This window comes from Prorops nasuta, unplaced genomic scaffold (genome assembly GCF_024137725.1).
Source record: "Prorops nasuta isolate Cenicafe-Biocafe unplaced genomic scaffold, Cenicafe_Pnas_1.2 PNAS00002, whole genome shotgun sequence".
Taxonomy (NCBI): Eukaryota; Metazoa; Arthropoda; class Insecta; order Hymenoptera; family Bethylidae; genus Prorops; species Prorops nasuta.
Window position 1 is genome coordinate 5,784,681 of NW_027116799.1, and position 23,140 is coordinate 5,807,820.

At 39.4% G+C, this 23,140-nt stretch overlaps 2 protein-coding genes across 2 annotated transcripts; one reads left to right on the forward strand and one right to left on the reverse strand.

Moving 5' to 3' along the window:
- The first annotated feature begins 18,448 nt into the window (after nucleotides 1-18,448).
- Dtwd2 (DTW domain containing 2) lies at nucleotides 18,449-19,946 on the forward strand. The gene is made up of 5 exons (XM_066731197.1): nucleotides 18,449-18,582; nucleotides 18,653-18,959; nucleotides 19,060-19,221; nucleotides 19,296-19,476; nucleotides 19,557-19,946. The coding sequence occupies exons 2-5, from the start codon at nucleotides 18,874-18,876 to the stop codon at nucleotides 19,887-19,889; spliced, it is 762 nt and encodes a 253-aa protein (XP_066587294.1). The 5' UTR covers nucleotides 18,449-18,582; nucleotides 18,653-18,873; the 3' UTR covers nucleotides 19,890-19,946.
- A 30-nt stretch (nucleotides 19,947-19,976) lies between these two features.
- On the reverse strand, nucleotides 19,977-22,919 carry Art7 (arginine methyltransferase 7). Its single transcript, XM_066731181.1, has 8 exons — nucleotides 22,865-22,919; nucleotides 22,418-22,583; nucleotides 22,207-22,356; nucleotides 21,908-22,129; nucleotides 21,528-21,766; nucleotides 21,109-21,465; nucleotides 20,461-21,019; nucleotides 19,977-20,393 (listed from the first exon to the last, which is right to left on the reverse strand). The coding sequence occupies exons 1-8, from the start codon at nucleotides 22,912-22,914 to the stop codon at nucleotides 19,977-19,979; spliced, it is 2,160 nt and encodes a 719-aa protein (XP_066587278.1). The 5' UTR covers nucleotides 22,915-22,919.
- Between the last annotated feature and the right edge of the window lie 221 nt (nucleotides 22,920-23,140).

The window sequence follows — 23,140 nt, forward strand, 5'->3', positions numbered from 1 at the left end:
GACAAAAAACAATCGAGCAGTCCATCGCAAAGTTTCTCCTCTTCCCTCTCCATGGACGATCTTCGAGGTATTTTTTGTTTTTAGCTCCCATCCATCGGGGCCATGGCACGTGGAAAAAAACTTTAAGAGGAGAACGAACCAACCACGGTTTAACCACCGACGAAATTCTCAACTGCGATTGGCTCGTGCTAGCTTCAATTATTGCCAGTGTGTGCCATGGGCCTGAGGAGTGTGAACGTCGATGCGCAACTTGGTTGATTATGCGTGTGGTGAAAGAGATCTTGGAGCTACGGTATATATGGACGCGGCAGGGGTAAAATAAAATATACACAGGAGGGTCAAAGCCAATTATAGCGCGAAGCAGTAGGCACCTTTGGGCCCTACGAATTTTCTTTGCCGCACACGCATACACGTACAACGATCACGAGAAATCAGTTTGGAATGAAATAACTGGGAAGGATGCAGGAGGGGGGTGAGGGGTTGGAATAGACAACGCCATAGGCGGAGAGGCGAAAAAGAGGCCTTTGTTCAAGAGTGCTATTTGTATTTATTCGGGATCCTTTGTTGAAATTGCGTCTCGTGGGTCAGGGGGTGGGGCGACTCGGGGAAGACCGAACAACATTATTCAGCAACGAAGTAAAGGGGTGACAAGTTCGCTAGTCGTTAGGACGCTCTTCTCAGCATCGGTCGGAAGCAATCCAGAAAATCTCCGGTCGACTAGATTTTCCTCCACTGATTCGTCCAGAAAATATTAAAGCGCACCATCGAATAAAAATCCTCGGCAAAATATCGCAGAGCTCCGCTAAATCTGGATCTGCTCCCCACCATGCGAGTCCTCCCTCACTGCTACGTGACGAGATTGAGTGTGTGCTCGCGTACGTGTCTGCGTAAATGCATCCCGTGCAGTGGATGCAACTGCGAGTGGTCAGTTGCTCGCAAAACGACTGACCGATCGCTACCCCTATGAAGAAACCCTGTACGTTGCTCGCCTCTTGTAGAAAAGTTTCAGTGATAAACGCAGCTATTTACAGTGACTATTGGCAGTTTGAGCTAGATACTGCTCAGTGTGACACTGTGCCCCCCGCGATTAAGCGATATCGAGGATGAATTGAAAAAGCTGGGAAATCTCGTGCACTTTATTTCTATATAAGACATATATGTAAGACAGAACTGTCTGTCGTGGACGTAGGACAGGACAAGAGTTTGTCTAGAAAATTGCATTCTGGTGTGAAAAATCGTTCAATTTACGAAAGCGAGATAGGCGAGGAAGCTTTTTGCGAGAGGATAGAAGAGAAGCGAGGGTTTTAGGGAGTGGTGTGGCGTCTAATATGCGCGGGGGTGCGTGTAATTCCGAGGCCGCGCCATATTTTAACATCGTTCCGAGTTACATTATGTTTGAGGAAAATGGTCGGCGCACACGTGACAGTAGACGGGGAGGGGTGGGGGTGGTTTATCCCGAATACACAATCCCAGCCCCGTTGGAGAAGAGGAAAAAGCGAGTGGATGAAGGGGTGGTGGAGGGGGTGAGGGGTTTGTAGTTAGGTGGGGTCGAGACGAGGGGTGGCTGATACTGGGGTGAGTGTAAGTGGGAGGTTGGGAGCCAGGAAGCTGGGGCTGAGGACTGAAAGCTCGAGGGGAGATGAGAAGCTCGACGACGATCCTCGCCAACGCCCACCCCCTCCCCAGAGCCACCCCCTTTAGTTTTCGCGACGTCTATAGGGGGCTCCAGCCTCGCGGAAGGAAAGAAACCTAGCAGGGCTACCACCTCCAACTTTTCCTCCTCCGCACCAGCACCGACGCCGCGCTTTCTCTCCATCCACAACCGAGCTAACGACCCTCTTCCCCCTTCTCGCGGATTCACGAAAAAATGAAGAGCCCTCTCCCGCCTATAGAACCAAAGACGCAGCAGCCGGTAACGATGCACCGCGCGCTAAATTTCTTGCGAAAGAAATAGCCCGTCCAATTTGCCTGCTTTCTCTCTCTCTCTCTCTCTCTCTCAATCAAATTTCACCCGGAATCCTTTCATCGGTTTAACGCTTACGGATCCATCAAGAACAACCCAAGTTTCTTAAGAAGCACGACACGACGCGACGCGCCGTAACGCTTTAAAACGAAAACGTCGACTCGAAAGGAAGACCTTTAAATTCCTCTTAAGAGGGTTGCACAATGCCAAACGCAAGCCGAAACTTCTTACAGGAATCGAGAATCGCTTTTCTACGATTGGAAAGTTTTAATTTGAGTTTGAGGACTCATTAGGGACATTAAACTTTCCTTACTGCCACTTGTTTGCCAATAGCTTCTTCTATTCGTGGCAAAAGCACGAAACTCTTTTTTTTCTTTTTTTTTACAGGTCTGAAGATTTCCGAAAAAAGAAATTCTCTCTAGAATTGTTCGCACAACGGCTATATATGGAAAGCATAATATATATATGGTGAATCGATATATACACGAGGTTCTTCGGATGCAAGGGTGCTGAATCCTGTGGGGGAGGATTGCTTTTTGAGGGAGATGTTTCGCTCGCGGTAGGTTTTTCCCCCTCTCTCAGAGTCTCGTAGGATAATCTCCATTCGTATAGCGTCTCTTTTCTCTTCCCCCGCTCGAAGAGCGTGAGCGTGAGCCACGTTCTAGTACATGTACGATATAGCAACGCGCAAAGGGGCTGCCATAGCCGCACCGTAACTCGTAACCCGTGAAGAGTAAATGCCGGAGAAATGGGCTGAAGAGAGAGCTGGAAGCCGGAGGGGCCAGTGACGCGTGTGCACGCAGAAAAACTCTTCTTATTTATATGCTTCGCCTTCTCTTCTCTCTCTCTCTCTCTCTCTCTCTCTCTCTCTCTCTCTCTCTCTCTCTCTCTCTCTCTCTCTCTGCCACGGAGAATCGATATTTTGCGTGAATTCTCGTGGAAAAAGTACCCTGCCTAGCTTCTTCCGCTTCAGGACCTTCGAGATTGCTGACTTTTCCTTTTACGTCAGGAATATCCAACGTCGTTATGCGTAAACTTATGTTCTTCTAGTTAGGACGTAATCGCTCCTTGTAACTGACTTTTCATTCTCCAGCGAGTAATATCCACGTCACAATTCGTAACGTTACGCTATGCTGCTCATGACGTAAGCACTCTTTGCAACTGAATTTTCCTTCTGCAGTAATAAGTAATATCTCACGTCACTATGCGTGACGTTACGTTATACTGTATTTAACATGTAATCTCTCGTGGCAACTATATTTTCGATATACAGAGTGTAATATCCGAAACGTGGCTATGTGTAACGTTATGTACTATTTTAGACGTAGTTAGTAGTTGCAACTGTCTTTTCAATTTACAGCAAAACTTAGTATATATTTGACGTAGCAAGGTAAAATGACGAATATCGTTTGGATGTACTAATTAAGAGCTTATATCACTCGTTGCGACTATCTTTTCGATATAAAGAAAGTAATATTTGACGTCACTATACGCGTAAAGTAAAGTTGTACTTGTTAAGACGTACAAGTACTGGTTGCAATATTGAAAGGAAGAAGTGATTAGGTGGAGGACGATGAGATTGAAATGGTTTTCCGAAGGCAAAGGAAACAGGCAGAGGTAGCCTCTGAAGTATTGCGGATAGGTAAATAGGTAGGAAGAAAGGTGAAAGCAGTGGAGGATGGAACGAGTAGAGGGTACATTTTATATACCGTACGCTTTTGCTGGAAAGCTCAGCAAAGATTAAAACGCGATCGAATGGAGAGTCGAAAGAAACTTTGCTCACTGCTTGGCCTCCGCCGATTTGCAGGATCCGCGGTTTTCCTGTATTGTCAAACTTTGCCTCGCTCCTGTGGATTGGAAAGCGAGCTGTTTCGTTTGAAAAACCTCTCCCCCTCTCCCCCTCTCTCTCTCTCTCTCTCTCTATAGATATATATATATACATCCACCATGCTCCCAGCAAACTCCTATACTGGAGATGGTAGAAATGACAGAAGAAAAAGAATAAAAGTTTGCCACTGTCTTCGTTTTTTTTTGCTTGAAAATAAAGTCTCAGCCTTGAGCGCGTGGCGGTGTGAAATGGAATTAATTATGAGGACGTCTCAACAGGTGGGTGTAGGCGTCTTTAAATTCTCCCACACCAAGGAGAATTTGCTGAGGCTGTCCCTCCGCACCTTTCCAGTCCCCCGTACCATACCGCGTCACCGTGTCCTCCAGTAATTTACTAAGAAAATAAATAGAGGGCTGGGTGGCGAGTCCCTGCAAAAATGGAAGGTTAAACGAGCGCGTCGAGTCCGTCTTGTTCCTTAATTGAGACAGAGACGGAACGAGCGGAGGAGCGCCAAAGTACCGAAGGGAGGAACGAAAGGGGGGGGGGGGACACTACTACAGCTCAAAATAAGAGATCGTCCCATTAGGCCAACGAGAGCACGTCCATAAAATATTTCCCAGTCGATCATTATTATTAATCCGAATCAGCGGTCTATCGTTACTTGCCGATTTATCCAATAGATTCGAGACCGATTGCTCCCAGCCACCTCATTCCATCAACTCTGTTTCTACGTCACCTCGGATTCCCATTAATCGCTTATCAATAATCAATAATCTAAAGAAATCTCGTTAGAACCTTCAATTTAATGTAGTTTGTGACTTTCAAAATATTGCTTTTTGCTACTTTGAATTTACATTACATCTATATATATGCACGATTGAGAACACAACAGAGTTTTACGACACTGTAAATTGGTTTGCTCTTTCGGATGTCAGAAGATACTCGACCTTTGAACCTCCCTCTTATATTGGAACTCGAGATTGATTAATTGAACTTTAAAGCACCTATATATATTTGTATCGATGCTATTATTGCGAACCGCCATTGTGTCAGCGGCAGTCCATTGTGCGTGGCAACCGAGACCCAACGAAGACCCAAACCGATCGACGATTCGTTTCATCTTCGTATACCAATACCCTTTTGCGTGCGTGTCACGTGACCAAAAAACAAATAATAAATTTTCCCTTATTTCAACATATCTCGGTCGCTATTCTTTTGCAGCTTGCGATCGAAAAAACTAGTCTGGGTAGACTGGATTTAAACTCCCTCCCTCTCTCTCTCTCTCTCTCTCTCTCTCTCTTTCTCTCCTGAAAAGGGAGGCTCTCGTAGAAATGGAAATCAGATAGGAAAGTTTTCCAGCCTAGAGACGAGTAAATCTTTCTCGCATTGGAATGGAAGCACCGATGAGAAAAAGTAAGAAAGAAAAACGTGACGCAAACATTTCTTTCTTCCTCAAGAAGCCAGGAGCAGTAGTGAAAGAGGGGGAGGAAAGAAACTAGACAGAGACAGAGAGAGAGAGAGAGAGAGGGAAAGAGAGGAGGGGGGGGGGGGGATAAACAGGACGTGAAAATTTATCCCTTGGTCTTTTTCAGCCAGGGTGGGGAGAGAGATATCGGGATCCCTTTTTTGCCCCAGCAGGTCCTCGAAAGTTCTTCTAGAAAGAAAGCAGCCCTCGCGTCAAAGTTTTAACCTCGACGAATGCATGTATGCAGATTTATGCGATCTTCCCAGATGTGGAGAATGTGCTTTGGGAAGGGTGCAGCGCTGTGATGATCGGCAAAGGGATCGCTACGTATAGGAGCCTCGACGTTTCCCACGTCACGTTGAGACTCGCGAAAAAGCTTACCTGCACACACACATACGCAGGTGTGCCAGAAAGCGCTACTGCTGTATCGAGATGTATGCCTATTAAATGTCACAAAAGACTCGGAATGTATCGTAACAGACATCCGTTTAATATTGCATGATGTACCTTTTTACTGGCAATAGTATTTCACGCTGTTCCACACGTATATAAATCATCTATATATATATATATAGTATGTACAATATATACGTGCTTTTCTCTAATTTTATTTTGGATACTAAAACTTATAGGCACGCGTATATTAGTTGAATTTGTACACCCGTGGATCAAGTTTAAACAAGAAATTATAGTGATAATTACACAATTTAAATTTAATGTAAAAGAGTAAGGGTCTGCTTAACACTCTAAAAGAAATGTATTACAGTTAATTTTAGTAAATTAAAAACTGTTATTAGATTAGGATTGTGTAAATACATGATTTTGTACAGATGTATATAAATATTCGAGAACATTGTGATTGAGAACTTTGAGAAATTTCTTTGATAATAGCTTAAACAAGTAGTCCTAAAAGGTAAATAATAATAACGAATTGCACGTAGAAATTAATAGAATCTGACGTAGGTGTAAGAAAAATGTAAAAGGGAAATAAAATATTAACAATTTTATTAAACAGCAAGAGTCTGCAAGATGATCGATCAAAACTACAAATAACATAACAATTACTTTTAAGAATTCGCCAGTTATTAACAAATTTTTAATAGATACAGAATAAATTGTAAAAGAGGTCGTTTGAAGGAACAAAAATGTCGAGGAATAAATTGTGAAACAGGCACACGTGTACGAGGCACGTATAAAAGAGGAGAAAAAAGAGAGAAGAAAGCGTTGGTTAGGCAGGCGTCGCGGCGCGTCGCGTCACGTCGCGTCTGTACGCTTGCAGATCGATGCCCGTCGGACTGCGCGCTCACGCTCACCCTCACCCTCATCCTGGACCAACATGGAAGCGGATTAAGACTCTGCTCGCCAAATATACATCGCTTAAACCTTACGTTTTAACGAAAAAAAAACCTGTGAAAATTTGCAAAGCGTTATATTCTTAAGAATCAACTCGATAGAAGAATTTAATTGTAGTTTGTTAAACTTTTCGGAAGCGAGAATCGTAAATTCCTCAAGTCTGCTCATATTTCTACAGCACCGCTCCATTTTGGCCAAGCTCCAAAAACTAGTATCCCAACGCAATTGTAATAGTGCAGAGAGGATGAGGGAATAAAAGGATTTTAATAAAGTCCCTCTGGGTGAGACGGGAAGCTGGTATTATTACAAGGGGAAAACTTGGCCGAACTATCGCTCCTTTTTTGCTTTTTACGCGAGCCTCTGGAAAATCACTGAATTATCCGTTCATTTGTAATTCGTAAATTTGCATTAAACGCAAACAGCTCTTGGTAGCGGCGGAGAATCACACAGCGGATATAACAATTACCATGGATAATGCTGAGAAAGTTGGCGACACTCTAATGAAGTTAAGCTGGCTGCTTCGGAACTTTCCTCTTCCTCCTTTCTCGTTTTACCTACTCTTATCAGTGGACCGTGCAGCTGCTAATTATTCCTATACTGCTACCATCAACCGTCCGGTGGGCCAAGGATCTCGATAAATCGTCCATTTTCATCATCGCCACGTGAAAAATAACGGCGACGAAAAGATCGAGCGTTTTAAAAGGCGGAATGCTTTCTCGTATTTCCTGCCTTCCTCGCATCCACCCGCGATCAATAGCGTGTATTCTTCACGCGCGCACATTGTATCCTAAGAGGATACTGTACTATACGTGCGCAGAACACACGTACACGCATCTACACACACCACGCTCTCTTCGTGTTTTTCGTAGAAATTTTAATCCCTTAGCAAGAGTATGCGCTTTTTAACTAGAATTATAATTACTGTGAAGAAAATTACAGAAAGTAGAGTACACAGTTATATAGAAAGAGACGTGTATTGGTACTGGCAAAAAATTACATTCTGATGAATTTTTAGTCGATCAATTTTAAATCAATTATGCTTCTAAGCAAGCTTTTCCAATGATAAAATTTATCAGCACGAGAGACCGAAAACGTGTCTCTTGTAATTACCGTTACGCTTGATCGCTTCGCTGGATCGACGATCCAGATAGTTTTTGTCTTGTTTACTCAGATTTTTCTTTTCCCCTCTTTTCAATGCATCGGATAGCTTCTTCTCCACTCTCTTGGCTCGATAATCTTTATATAGGATACGTATCCTCGCTTCAGGAGGAATTAAGGAGAAATGTGTTGAAAATCTTTGTAAACGCGAAGAATTGAAAGGAACGATAGTACAATTGGTGTTGTAAAAATGAGATGAAAGCTTACACTTGGAATGTTGGGCAAAGCCGTTGGCCACGAAACCCGTTTCGATTTAATTTATACATCGCGTTTCCCACCCCGTTCTTAAAGTCTCTTTTGTACAGTTATTAATGCCCTGGGCCACTTCATTTTCACCGAATGCAGCCATCGCTACCTGCCGTCCTTCCTCATCCAGCGATTCGTTCCCGTGTATGCAAATTGCTCGACTCTGACTAAGAGAAAAAGAAAAGGGAGAGTAAGGGAGGAGGGAAACCATTCAGCGGACATCTGCTTGCCGAGCAGTCGACGGAAAAATAATAACTGTTTTTACAGCAGAGAATACATAAAACCAGCCCCTTCTATCATCGACTTTTATCAGTTTTTGCTTACCGAACTAACTCGCTCGTGCACTTACTTGGCATTGCTAGAACAAATTTCATGTATATTTCACAATATTTCCATCGAGTATAACTTCCCATAGAGCACCAAAATACTTAAAGATATCTTTTAGTCAATTGGATGACTAAAAGATGTCTTTAGGACAATTCTTAGTCAATTGTGCTGTATGGGTTGTATTCTTTGATCACGTTAATTTCTGGTTCAATGGAAAATTATAGCTGTAATTTCATAAAAGAGAAAATTAATTTCTGCAGTCATTCACTTCGATTGTCTTTGGTGAAATAATGGAACGAAAAACTGCGATGCGATACGTGAGATATTTTTCAATGTAATTTTAGGCTGGTGAAAGAATTGTTTTGAGAACCTCTGGAGCTGCTGGAGTAGTCGTGTAATATATAAGTAGTGTGAGTAAGAAGAAGATTGCGGATATAATTGCTGTTGGTAAGGTAGAAATCGTCTCAAATGAGAAACAGCTAATTAAAACGTTGCTTCCTCCTCTTAATATATTATTATTTAAATTTATTCATTGTATAAAATGAGAATTAAATTTATACAAACGGGTGAGAGATAATGTTACTTCAAAAGTGAATTTTTTTAAGGCAGTCGGTAATGTCAATCGCTGTATAAGGTCGGTAAATTGCATTCATCCCCCTGGTGGAAATCGACGGTAACTTCTCAATTTAACCCCGCAGGTAATTTATAAGTAGCGTGATCTCTTCTCTCGGATTTATATTAAAATAATTTTTGTTGTCATTAATTATAAATAGTTTCTTTTAAATTGTTTAAAAAAAATATTCTTTACAAATACCAGTATTTATATTTAGTATTCAATTCATTTTACGTGCCTCCCTTCCCAGTTCATGAAATAACTTGAAAAATTGAATAATTAAGCAATCGTAATTGATTAAATAAAAACTGGAATAAAAACGAAAAGAAGCAATATATTTTCAGAACTTTTATGTATTTTATTAACAAGTACAGGTTTTAAAGAGAAGAGTGTACTAGGAAACTGACGAAGGCAGCTAAAGTGTAAAGCTATTTCCATCCTACAGATTGCATTCGGAAAATTGTGTTGCACACATTGCAGTCTACATGACATTTTGACAAAAAGAAAAGGTCACAGATCGACTTGTCTCGTTAAATTAGATTTAAAGGTATTTCTCGAAAAATGTAGTTCTATTTTTGAAGAAATGTAGCTACGTGCAAAAAAAACCCTTGCCAATTCCCATAAAAAAAAACAATTAATTCGTACAAACAGATTAATGTTTCAAAAAAGTGAATTCAGTTTCGTTTTTATAAATTTTCAAAAATTGAAAGAACATTTGGGACTCCTTTTTATATCAAAGCATATCCAATCGAACATTTCATATTACTGAAAGAGTTTGATCAGACTTGAAATGATTGGCTATGTTACTGGAGGAAAATGCAAAAGTCGGCTCAGGTAACAAATCGGACTGCCAGCAACAGGTATCGGTACCCTCCTTTATATTCGCACCGTCGATTCAATATACACTCACATTCAATAGAACCAATATATAGCCTGAACCATGCGTGCGACAGGTGAGTGGCACGCGTTCAGGTACAAAGAAAAAAACCACAGGTGAAGATGAATCTCTTACCATGATGAGTTTTGCTGTTTACAAAACGTGTAATGTTTTCCATCGTTCACACTGGATCTAATTTTAAACAGATTTTTCAAGTCTTCTACAGGTTCGTCCAATCTCTCTGCCTTTATCGTCTTCCAAGAACCGAATTGCAAATATTTAACGAAAGAAACATAAAAAAATGTACGAGGAAGCTTTGTACCATGGATGAGCAAATGAAAACTTGAGGGACGCCATTGCACAAGGGGTAAGCACCGAATTACATGGTCGTCGTTGAACGAGGGCCGACCCCTTACTCCCACCATTGGAGCCACCCCTATTTACTCTCCAATACGCTGTACTATAAAAATACACCAATAATACTCTCGTCGATTTCCATACAAATATCTGTTTAAATAAAGTGTTACTTTTTTATTGCAATTGCACTTGAAATATTTACAGTTATATTAAACATGAAAATAAATTTAAGGATAAAATAAGAAAATAAAAATAAGTAGGAGACGCGTGGAACAAAGAAAATGATCGTAATGGTGCTTGAAACATTTGCAATTACACATATATGTTAAGTAAAGAAACAAGTAGTAGGAGTCGAGAGAGATAAATAGATTATGAAAAATATGAAAAGTAAGAATTAAATGAGAAATTAAAAATAAGTGGAGATGAGTGGAATAAAAAAGATTATTACTGTGTGCGATGCTTGAAATATTTACAATTATATACATAAAGCAAGTGGAAAAAGTATTAGAGGGCAAGGAAGAGAGAGCAGAAAATTTATGAGAAATATGAAAAAAGAAATAAGAATTAAATAAGAAAATAAATACAAGTGGGAGATGCATGGGATAAAGAAGGGGAGTTAGAGGAGTAGGAAAAGTAGAGAGAACGAAGGAGAAATCGCTCGGGCGCAATAAGTCAAATCTTGTTTGCGAGTACCTAGTTAGGGCCGGCTGGCCGGGCTACGCGGGAGTTGTAGAGGGCTCGGAGGGTTGGAAACGCGAACGTCGGCGAGGGAGACGAGGAGGGATGGAAGGATGGCGAAAGAGCACCATCGACCGTATAATTAAACCGGGCGCTGATTAAAAAAGTTACCGCGGTCGTAAGATCATTACAGAGCCCTCCTGAACTAGCTGCACCCTCTTTTTCCTCTTCCCACCCTTTACGCGATCGCTACCCTCAAATTCTTTCGTCAAATCACTAATTTCGCTAAATTCTCTCTCGCGTTCAGTCGTGAACACGTAAAAAAGAAATCAATCATTTTGTAACGCGCACAATATGGAACAGGTTATTCTTGGCAACGTAAAAATACACGTGCTATTTATAGACCTATACGCTAAATTATAATAACTCGCCCGGACAGCGTACGTGTCCCTCAGCGAACTAATTTATGTCATGGTAAATTTTGTCTTTTTGCGCATGTCTTCTGCTTTCGTGCTCATTTTCCTTGCTCAACCCTTTCAACGAAACGAGACTATTAACAATTGAATAATTGCGACTCTTTCATTGGTGAACAAATTTTTATTCGAGGAATTATGGTCAATGAAAAGTTATGAAATGTTTTATTCACTATCTTACTCTGTTCAATTATATTCAGCATCTGTTTTAATCTCTATGAATTAATTTATATTGTGATAATGTTGAATTTTTTAATTTTTATTTTTTCTACTCTCGTACTCCTCTTTTCTCACTCGACCCTTCCAATCATACAAGAGAGTATCGAACGTTATTCAACACAGTCGAACGAAATATTGTATCAAACGATTAGAGACTATTTAATTCGTAAAAAAAATGTTTTTTCTAGAGATTATCACCATTCAACAAGCTTTTTATCATTGATATTACTTTCCGTCGCATCTGCAGAGTTCTATACGTCTCCTAAAGAATTAATTTATGTCGAGACAATATCGAAATTTTTGTCTTTTTGTTTCTTCTACCTCCATGAATTAACCCCCCCCCCCCCTCCGTTAAGGACAAAGATTTTCAACCCTTTCAATGGAACGACATTATTGAACGTTGCGCGCACCCTTTATTTTTATGCCGACCCATTCCCTCTTGGGAACTGTCACTGAAACAAGCCTCGTGAAGTTTATGAGACTCTTTCCGAAGGAGATGTTTTCTTCAATTGGAATGAAGACTGAAAAAAAAGGAATAACAGACATTGAACATTCTTTCATACATGTCGCTTCATTGCACAATATGCACCCAGACTTTTTCTCAACGTTTAAGAATCACATCAAATGCTTTACATTATATTATATATTTTACAACGGAAAATAAATCATTAATACACGTGTTAGTTTATGCTGCTACCAAAGACGTTATAAAAAAGAAACCATCAGCTTTGATATTTTTGAATATTATGCATATCTTAAAAAAGTAAAGACAAGCAGAATTAGAAAGTATTCTAATAACTCCAAATAATGTAGATTGAAAATAATTTCCATATATACCCGTAAAAAAATTGACAAAGAAACGACGAATCGGTAAGAGAAATTTGTGAAAATGATGAGGGTGGCGAAGAAGCGAAAAAGGGGAAGGAAAAATAATGAAGTATATTCAGCAGGGTAAGTATTCTTTTGGTCGCAGTGGGAAAGTTTCTTAAAATTCAATACAAGGCGGCGGAGTGAGATGAAAAAAGGAGAAGGAAGCAGTCTGCATCCACCCTCCTCGAAAAAGGTCCGACGATGGCGACGCAACGAGACGAGAGCGGACCAGAGCAGATCAGTCTAGACGCGAGGCGAAGGGGGTGGTTGGTTTCCATGGCGATTCTTTTGCTTGACAGGTGGCTACGGCTCCCAAACCCCTGACATTCCCCCACCAACGACGAACCAATCGGGCACAACGAAAAAATATTCAATCACGTGTCAAGAACTCGAGGGTGGAGGAGAACAGGCTCACCCTCCTTTCCTTTCCTGCAACTGAATTCATTCCCATCCCCCTCCTACAAACGAGGGTTGATGGAGGCGGTTCGACCTCCACCACCACCACTACCATCGCCATCAACATCACCACACCTCCCTTTGCTGAGAAAGTACGATGGAATAATAAAATGCCTGGGATTACATATTCAAAATCAATGGCTCCTTGCGCCCCCTGCCATCGATGGACAAAAGGGTAGGTGGACTCTCTCCCTCTATTCCCAATTTCATCCCTTTTCCACCTCGCTTTCTCTCGCTCTTACTTCGTCCGTCTGACGAAAATCCGACATTTTAACTTACCACACCCTAATTTCAATTTATTCGCTTCTTCGAATTCCTTCAACTTTATCGTAATGACCAGCAGCTTTCATTTTCTTATTTTATACACTTTTATTTGTATATATATATATATATATATGCTATAGATTATAATACGAAATTATTTTACGGATAATTACTCCACTTCTCTTTCCCGGTCTGCTTCTTCTCCGAAACTCGAGTGTTTTCGAAAATGGCTGCTCTGGACGAGGATCTAATATCAAAGAGAGCTTACTTGAAATCTTTTGCTAATTAAGGGCAATTACGAGGCAAATAAAGGATGGTCTGCAACCTTTTAAAAGTCGAAGACAAACGAGCTCACGATCATTATGAAGGCTGAATTACGCGTGATAATTTCACAGACAATCAGAGAGGTAATGGTCGAGAGGATTCCTTGTCAGCATTATGCACTGCCTAATTGATCCCTCCGAGATTAAGGCTATTAATTTTTTAAACTCAACCAACACGAATGATTATTTTATCAAGATTTTCTGCTTCTCTGCACTTACCTTTTCTAACCCTTATTCCCTCTACCTCTCTCTCTCTCTCTCTCTCTCTCTCCCTCTTTAAAACAAAATACTAAATGACAAATAACACTTTTATCAAACAACCTCGCAAATTTACATTCCGTTTATCTTCTCACTACCTCTTCTGTGTTTTTATATCGTTAATAACTTCTTAAAAGCTTATCGACTCTCGCATAATCTCCCTTTTGAAGGAAGATTTATGGTGTATAGACTTCTCATGAAAACGGATAAGACGAAGATTCTAGTGGTAGTTCACCGTTGGGGAAAGTAATTGCCTTATGATTTATAGCTCCGATACCGTAAATATGCGATTATTATGAATTATTATCCGTTCCTCAAACCAAATCAATTATATGAATAAAAACGCATCCCATTAGTTCAACTTGTAACTTGACACTTCTCTTTTTTTTTAAGTCTCCCACCCTCCCCCCTCTTACTCTCTCTCTCCCACTCCCAGCACTAAAACTCAATTGTACAATAAAACAAACAAAAACGCTGAAATAATTATCGAAACTCAGAACACGTTAAGCAGAAAAATAACGTAGATATTTGTCGGCCGGTCGTTATGTAACTGGCCTCTCTCCTGCATTTTATATGAACGAGACGAGACGGGTTCCTCTGCACCGAAAGGGCCACCCTTTCGTTGACCATACTATACGGTGGTGGGGCAAACCTGTGGACCCTGTTAGAATTCGCGCGATACTTTGAAAATAAAATATTCATGAGATTATTATTTATCCATCGACCACTTTTATAAAAACTCCTCTTATTTATTCAAAATCTAAAAAGAAACCCAAAAAAATAGAAACGCGATTCAACCGGTTTTCTCACTGACACCTAAAGTTACCAAGCAGCATAAGAAATCGTTATTTTCAATTTATTTTATGAAATATTAAATTATCAATCTAACAAGAAATGTCTTAAAATAGTCTAAAATTAAACTATAACAATATACACGTAAAGAATATTGCAGTATAAAATTTATGTCTGATCCAGAAGGTTTATAATAACAGACATTTATATTTCAAGAAAAATTAATAATTTGATTAGAAAATAATTGTTACTATAATTAATTATTTCCATCTGTAGAATAATATTAAAATAAAAGGATATTCGCGGTTGATGGTTGGAACGCAACGGTATCACGTAGGATGGATGGCTCCCCGTCGCGTCGGCTAGCATCAATTATTGTAGAGAGTCGCCGGCCGTTACACGAAAGCGTTCAGGCAGTCGATAGACAAAAGGTAACAGTGCATTCTTTTTTTTCTCTTTTTTCCCTTCTTCATCTTTTTGCATGGGCAGCTGGGGAGCATGCGAAGAGGGGACATTACTTAATAAACGTGCGCATCCGGGGTGCGGTCCGGCTCGCATTGTTTCAGCATCGTCAAATGGGCGCCTGCCGCCGGAAGGCCAAAGGGTTAAGGATTAAGGGTTAAGGGCTAAGGATCGCGGCCTCGGACCAACAATGGACACCTGGGAGCACAAAAGTACTAAAAAAAAGCTTTTTTCTCGTAGCTCCTGGACATCTGCCATCAATGGCCATCGCGTACAATTGGCAAATGTGGAACAAACGTTCTCTCTCTCTCTCTTTCTCTCTCTCTCCGAATATTCCACGTGGAATTAAAAAATACATCAAGAAGAGATGAGAGAATATTTTTAAGCCGACGCGTTTCATAGTGAGACAACAATAGCCAAAGCTCTCGTTCTTGCTCATGAAAATTAAAGTTGAGAAACTGACAAGGATGAACTTGTTTTCTTGGAGGGTAGGAAAACAATAAGTTGCATAATAAGCAGAGTGAACCTGTTCGATTGGAGAGGGGCAAAGGCGAAACGAGGGGAGGAGAAAGGTACAGCCACCTCCACGAGGTTGATCGTTAAGAGAAAGAACGAAGAATATTTTAAAAGAAAGGACCGAACTAATAACGTATGCACCGCGCAGCTGGTATACTTTTGTTCTTCTTTTCGCTACAGGTTCTTGAATTTCACACACGTCTCTCTCTCTCTCTCTCTCTCTCTCTTTCGATAGGGTAGTCTCCTCCGGTCCTCCCTTCGGCTTACCTATTGTTTTACCTAGTAAGACCAGTTTCTCTCACACACATACACACACACATTCGCTTGCTTATAATATATATATATATGCGCTTTCCAGCGATTGTTCGTCTGGACCAGAATCGCGCCTGCAGAACTTTGCAGGGAACTGAATCTGCCAGAGTCAGGATCAGGAGCTTTACAGAATCCGGTCAAACGACGAGCGAAAAAACCGAACAATGAAGGGATTAAAATTGACAGAATAAAGTTACGTGATGAATTATTGTGAGAATGACGTAAGAGAAAATCGAAGTGCTGGAACAACTATCTCTCGTCGTTACGAGAATTCGCAGCAGTAGTCTGGGGGAGAAAAAAATAATAATGTAGTTAAAATTGATAGAGAATTGAGAAAAGATTTATACTACGTAATGATTATTGATATAAGAGAAGGAGAATTGCAGAAGCAAACATTTTTCTAACATTAAAAAAGTTGCAAGCAGTCTTAATAGTTCTCTATACTTTTAGTGAAAGGCGCGTCGATAAATTTAATAGATTTCTAATATTTGTTATTTCAAAAAACATAACGCTAAGAAGTCTTTAATTATCCTTGACATTTGATATATACATACAATCATCGCAGTCGCTATAATTTACACTTTTTAAACAGTACGCACATACTGAGGAAAATTTTCAGTCAAGGAACAATTTTTTCTTCACTGTTATAACGAAAAATTGTTCGTTGGCTGAAAAATTTTTTTCAGTGCACACTGTAACTGCTCTTACGTCATTTTTGTACAGTCTCTTCCCCAACGTCCACAAAATACAGAGAGTTTTTTTAACTACAAAATAAACTGTAGTAACGAACTGTGCCTTCTTTACGACAGCCGTAAGCTGTTCTCTATTTACATCCTCTAGCACATTGATAAATTTAATCGATTTCTTATTTTTTAATTAAACGCCAAGAAGTCTCCGCTCGTTTAAAAACCATTGCGTTAATACACATGCAGAAAGGAACACTCGTAACGATAATAGTCGATGAGAAGGATCTGCGGGGGTGTGTATTCGTCAGCACGTCTAACGAATCGGTTTGCGCGCATAAATTGAAACGTTAAAAGCGAAATTGGGTAGGAATTAGGAAAAACGGCGCGAAATGGGACGGTGATTACGACGAGACAGGGGTGAACGAGGGGGAAGTAAAAGTGAGCGGAAGAGAGGAGGCGGGGTGGCCACTTTTCACCGCACCCCGCCCATCACTGTGGGGGGTTGGTGGCTGCTGATTCGGAGAAGGGGGCGGAGAGCGTGGAGTCGTGGGGGTAGTTCCGAGTACCGCGTAAATAACTTCCATCTTCCAGGGTGCAGCCACCCCCATGAGGACGGGCCAAGAGGATGGAAAAGGGAGACGTGAAAAAGGGGCGAAAAAGGGATGAAAACGAAAGGCAGGTCTAGAGGGGAGGGGGTGCTTATATCGTCCCTCTTGCCGCGAGCTTTCGTGCAGCTTGCCCGTGTTTTGCTGCTCCGATGATAATGATGATGATGATGGCGAAGTCGATTCTGCTGTTGCTACCGTGCTATTGCATGCTGATGGTGACGATGAAGCCAGACGTAAAATATTCTTAACGAGCAAAGACTTGAATTATATTGAATCAAAATGGCGGACATCCTTTCAAGTCGGCTTGTTAAGCATTCCTCTCACTCCTCTTGCAATTCTCCACGAGAATTTTTCTCTTTTCTGCTCTACAGTGTCTACACAAGGCTAAGCTACACTCCTCCTCTTCACCATTCAATCATTACCGAAATCTCCGTACTCTCTACACAGTATATGTATATATAGTGCGTCGTTTCCCTCTCTCAGATTCTCCTTCCTTTTTTCCATCAGATATATAATATAATACCTGTTTCAATAAACTATAGAATATATATTAGAATCACTGATTGATCGCGTTTCGACAAAAATTAGTAACGAACGTATTTACACGACCACTGAAACTTCATATAGGAATAGCTTTGTTTTATATATTTTTAAAGTTTAACTATTTGTACGACGTCATCTTGATAGACCATTGAAATAAGACTTGACAATTTTTATTGCAAGTTAATTTGATAGGTGATGAAAGAGAGGAAGAGAGAAACGAATTGGAGAGTTTTGAGAGTAAAAGTGATAGCGAATGAGAGAAAGAGATGCGGACGCCTTGAAAGAAAAAAGAAAAGACAGAATGCGAGATGGAGAGAAGTTTCATTATTGATCAAAGAAACTGAGTGTCATTTCCCACCCTAAAAGCTCCGTCTATTCAACTCGCCTTCGGCTTCCCATTAAAAATACCGGCATCATTCCCCTTTTCTCGTTGTAGGCACGACTTCGCTACGATTTTCTGTACTTCTTTATCACTCCTTTTGTAACAGCCCCTTAGATCTTACAGCATTCAACTACAACCGTGTATTCTCTACTCGCCTGTTAGTCTATAAATCGTTAAAGAAAAATTTCCGCTTTTCATCACTTTCTCTTTTACATTAATTACTCGTGCGTCTAAATTACGCTGTCACTATATTATTAATTTTCCTTTTAACGCTTCTGTAGTAATAATTAGTGTTTCTTATTATGATTTGAAACTACGAGTTTGGCGCCTGCTGCCAATAGGGAACATTACTACTAGAGTCAAGTCAGTCGAGTCCGTCGAGTCAGTAGTCAGTCAAGGTCAATCATAGAAATAGAATACATAGAACTGATATGGAACGTGCCGAATAGCCGAACGTGGTAGAGCAGAGAGGAGTCTTTGTCGACTTAATTATTTTCTTACGAATTTATTAGGAACAGAATATATAACTTCTTTTGATATTTTCCTGATCTAGGTAGGAAAGACATTTTTATATTACTAAGGACCCTAAGGACACGTGTAATATGTAAATTTAATATGTATAGTTTATAGATACAGGTTAAGTCGTTACCGTCAGTCTTCTGTCAGCGGTTATTTGCAGGCCAATGATCACTGTTAATATTATTATTACCTGAATAAACCGTTATAGGAAATATATAACATTGAACTAATAGGGCAAATAGAATATATACGACACTACTATGCAAGTGTCATTGCTAAAGTACGATCAAGAGTTTTATCAATTTTTTTCCAAGTGCTCGGCCTCATGACAAACGAATTATCCGTTTGGGAAGATCTTTCAGGGATATCGGCAGATCCTCCCCAAACTAGAGATAAATGTTCTCAGTGCAAGTAAGTGGAAAATTGAGGATACCATTGAAAGGTTATGTTTTGTATATATACAAATTTATGGAATTTGAATAATTTTAATTTTAAATATATTATATTGTAGAAGACCAGTTGCAGTATGTTGGTGTCCAGGTTTACCAAAGCAACCAATATCTACAGCTTCAAAAATCATTATTCTACAGCATCCAGCAGAAGTAAAGCGTTGTTTACGAACTGCACCTATGCTGACCTTGGCACTTGAACCAGATAAATGTCTAACATTTAGGTAATTAGTGTAATTACTTATATTATATTTTAAATCTCAGTAGTGATTAATGGATCCATTGCTCACATTTTCAGAGGTAAAAAGTTTCCATCGCCCAAACATGAACAGCTTCTAGATATTTTAAATGATAAAAATACCATTTTATTATATCCTTCATCCAATGCTGTTAGTCTTCACAAATTACCACGAGTTGGTCTAAATGGACAGAAACCATATAATTTAGTTTTACTAGATGGAACTTGGCCCCAAGCAAAAGTATTCTAATATCTTCTATTTCATTTTAAACATTTGCTAAAATCCTTTCACCATCTCATTTTTTGTTATTAAATCTCTAGGCTATATATCATTCAAGCCCTTTACTGTCAACTTTAAGAGCTTGTAAACTAGTGGATTGTCCTGCTAGCGAATATGTCATAAGAACTCAACCAGCAGAAGGTTGTCTGTCAACATTAGAAACAGGAGCCATTGCACTTTCTTTACTCGAGGGAGATTCCCAAATCAAAGAAAGAATGTTGGGCCCACTTCACTACCTGTGCAAGTTTCAGTTAGAAAATGGGGCAGTCACTCATCAGAGCAAGGAATTCCTAATCAAGCAAAATGCGTATCCTAAATTAATTGGTAAAAGACTGGCAAAACAGTTACGTACTTTACCTGAGTATTCACTATAATATTGCTAAGGATAGAGTTAAGGTAACCTTTTTAAATAAACTAAGCTTAACTAAAAACTTTACAATTCATTTAGACACCATTATTTATCAATTTTTGCTTAGGAGTATATTAAATTCAAATTCCATAGTTCCATGCTGTGGTACAAAATTAAAACTCCATGATACATGACTCTCATTTGTAACATTTAAAATGTTTTTAAACAAGTGTACCCCTTGCCTAGTATATGGATCCCAAGATATTCTAAAACCAGGAACTATCTCTTCTATTGGACCAGAGGTTACAGTTATATCTTTATTTAGATGCCAGTCGATCCAAAGAGCTATCCCATTGCAAGATCCGCTATTTAAAATATGTATAGTGTCGGATAACGTTATTCTTTTTTGATCCATTACATTCGCGGTCAAATCCAACGTTATAACATCAAAAGGTAAACTCAGGGCTGTGCATGGATACTCCCATAGAGGATGAACCTCTACAGGGTTATCACTCTTTTCGCTCGATGCCTGCAATTATTAATCATGAAAAATTTATTTATCCCAGAAAAAAGTTATGCAAAATAGTTAAGCTAACCTGTACAAGCTTATCAAAGCTAGTTAAATCAAATCCTTCACACTTTCCCAAGGGGGCTCGAATTTTATGCAGATCTTTAAATTCTACCGCAACTCCTTTGATGGTGGCAGCAATTGGAATTCTCTGAATATTCCTTGGGTATCTTGCAATAGTATACCAGAATCGTAAATTCTCCCATGGAACTATGGAGCTGATGAAATACGGCTCTCCAAAAATTAAATCAATTTCATCTGCTTCTGGTAATTTTTCTAGAGAGTCTATAATTCGGACTTTTTCTGTAAGCCCATTAGCCTTTATAAACATCTCTGTCGTTTTTTTCGATAAATAGTTTGTCTCTAAAACATAAATTAACTTTGCTCCAAGTTTAGCAGATGCTAAACTCAACAAAGATCCATCTGACAGGCATAGGCACACGGAATCCTTTGTAATTTTTCCTTTCAGGGCTTTTATGTATTTATCATTTCTTTTTACATCATTTAGTTGTCCGATTCTCGTTCGGGAATAAGCAACGTGAATGCAGCAATTGCACACCGGTCTTTCGCAATTTGGTGCTTCGTCTCTAAAAAAAAGCAAATAAGGGAAATAGAACACTGACAGTCAAATCTCTGCCAAAGCAACTGATTTGAAATAATTAATAAAAATTCTTACACGTATTTATTATCGACCTGGAACCAAAAAGAATATTCATCATGATAACCAACTAGACTTATTATACTCCCAGCAGTGATAGGTAGTTCTACTGGAAGATAATACACTGCTTGCATCCAATGATCTCTCCAAGGAATTGTATCAGCGATTTTCTCCATTGGAAAATTAGCTAATTTGGGCTCTTTGGCATCTGGGTGCTCCCATACAGGTGCACAACTTAGTATTACATCCCCATACTCATCCATATTTAAATGCCACCACATAAAAATTACATTTGCATTACCACTGGCAATAGCTTCATCAGTCATTAGAGCCTTTTCTTTAAATATTAATGGTTTTTTACCAGACCAATCAAATCTAGAATTTATGTAATGGATCACTTATATGATCAATCAAGTGTACCTTATAAATATGAATACCTAAAGATCTGTTGTGGTCGCATCAATGGAGTGAAAAGATGATGCGGAAGACGAGTAAGTTGCATATCATGAACCGCGGCTGCACCAGAACATAACTGAACATCAAGAGGGGGATCTATTAACACGCTTTGACTTTCAGCATCTCTTATTGGTTTTATTCTGTTCCAAAGAGAAACTGTCTGACTATCCACTACTTGAGCCCAAATCGTTCCAGCGCTTGGCACAACAATACTGTTTTCCTAAAATTGAAATTTATGCTTTAGAGCTTATTGAAACCAGGATAGCAAATCTAAAATGTAAAAGGAAGTAATGCCTCGATATGGTTGTTTTGTGTCTTTGTACATGCCGTCGAGACACTGCCGAATTTCTCAAACTATTACCTCTAATAAACATTCATGTGCGTGACGAAACGTCGAAAGTGCTCCTTCTCCAATTAATTCAGTATCAAATACCTCAGTAACTAATATATTCGCTTTTTTTGCCATATCACAATCCTTTCCAACTGTCATTTTAGTAGAACGTTTGAACACTAATTTTATTCTATCCGAGTAATCATTTTCTTCTAAAATTTTTATAGCACATTTTGCCATGGGTTTGAAAGCCTTAGGGAAAAATTAAAAGATTTGTTTATTGTACGTAAAAGAAATAATAGTTCGTATAAACCAACTAAAATAATTACTTCGCAAGCAGTGATAGAATCTGCACCACATTTGGCAGCCATCATTGACAACAAACCAGTTCCTGTTCCTATATCAAGCACATTAGCCTCTTCTCCATTTCTGAGCTTCTTGTCGATTGCAGCTTTAAGAGCAATATAATACTTTTCATTCTAAAACAAAATTAAACATTTCTAAATTTTAGTAAATTAATATTTAATACTTTCCACTTACCCTTTCATGATCATGAAGCATATCAGCAAAAGCTGACCTTGCTACTTCTTGGTGATAATCATAATTTTGATCTTTTTCTTCCCAAGAGGCAGTGCCGGTAAGTGGATTCAAACATTGTGTAAATATACTCATTTCTCGAATAGATGATGTTAGTGTAGTCAAAGATCTTGAACATATAAGTAAGCTCGTTTTGGTTTTCTGTTACCTTAACAATTGGCATGCCAAGAAACAAATAATAAATAATAAACTGTGTAGCTGTCAAACTTTTATATAGGTTAAAAAGTAATTATTAAAAAGACTATATTAAAGGAGTGGAAAAAATGTATTGTTTGTTTTCCTGTTGTATTATAATTTGTTATAACTTTAAAAGAAAAGTGGTCCGTAAAGACTTATGAGTCAGTTTAATATTAATTGTAAATAATTGTAGTCCACAGGAATAGTCCTAACCTAAAATATCTACGTGGTGCTAACGCAAAGCATGTGATACGAGCAGACATGCCCACCTGTGCCCACCACACCAAGCTAGCTGGTAAACTTGCTAACTGCCTAATTATGATTGGTCGGCTTGTGGTCATGTAAAGACGCAGGCGCAGAACCTCGTTTCATAAACTATGTACGCACGTGCGGGCAGCGGGACTAGGACTACTACTAGGACCTCTGTGTGACCAATGAACCGGGTGTTTGAATGTCCTTTAAAAATTCTACTTGACGAACTCTGGAAAT

Coding starts and splice junctions, on each gene's coding strand:
- Dtwd2 (XM_066731197.1), top strand. CDS start 18,874: ATGACAAACGAATTATCCGTTTGGGAAGATCTTTCAGGGATATCGGCA. Junction 19,222..19,295: donor GATAAATGTCTAACATTTAG/GTAATTAGTGTA, acceptor TCACATTTTCAG/AGGTAAAAAGTTTCCATCGC. Junction 19,477..19,556: donor GAACTTGGCCCCAAGCAAAA/GTATTCTAATAT, acceptor TTAAATCTCTAG/GCTATATATCATTCAAGCCC.
- Art7 (XM_066731181.1), bottom strand. CDS start 22,914: ATGTCTGCTCGTATCACATGCTTTGCGTTAGCACCACGTAGATATTTT. Junction 22,357..22,417: donor TGCTTCATGATCATGAAAGG/GTAAGTGGAAAG, acceptor ATTTTGTTTTAG/AATGAAAAGTATTATATTGC. Junction 21,767..21,907: donor CACATGAATGTTTATTAGAG/GTAATAGTTTGA, acceptor TTTCAATTTTAG/GAAAACAGTATTGTTGTGCC.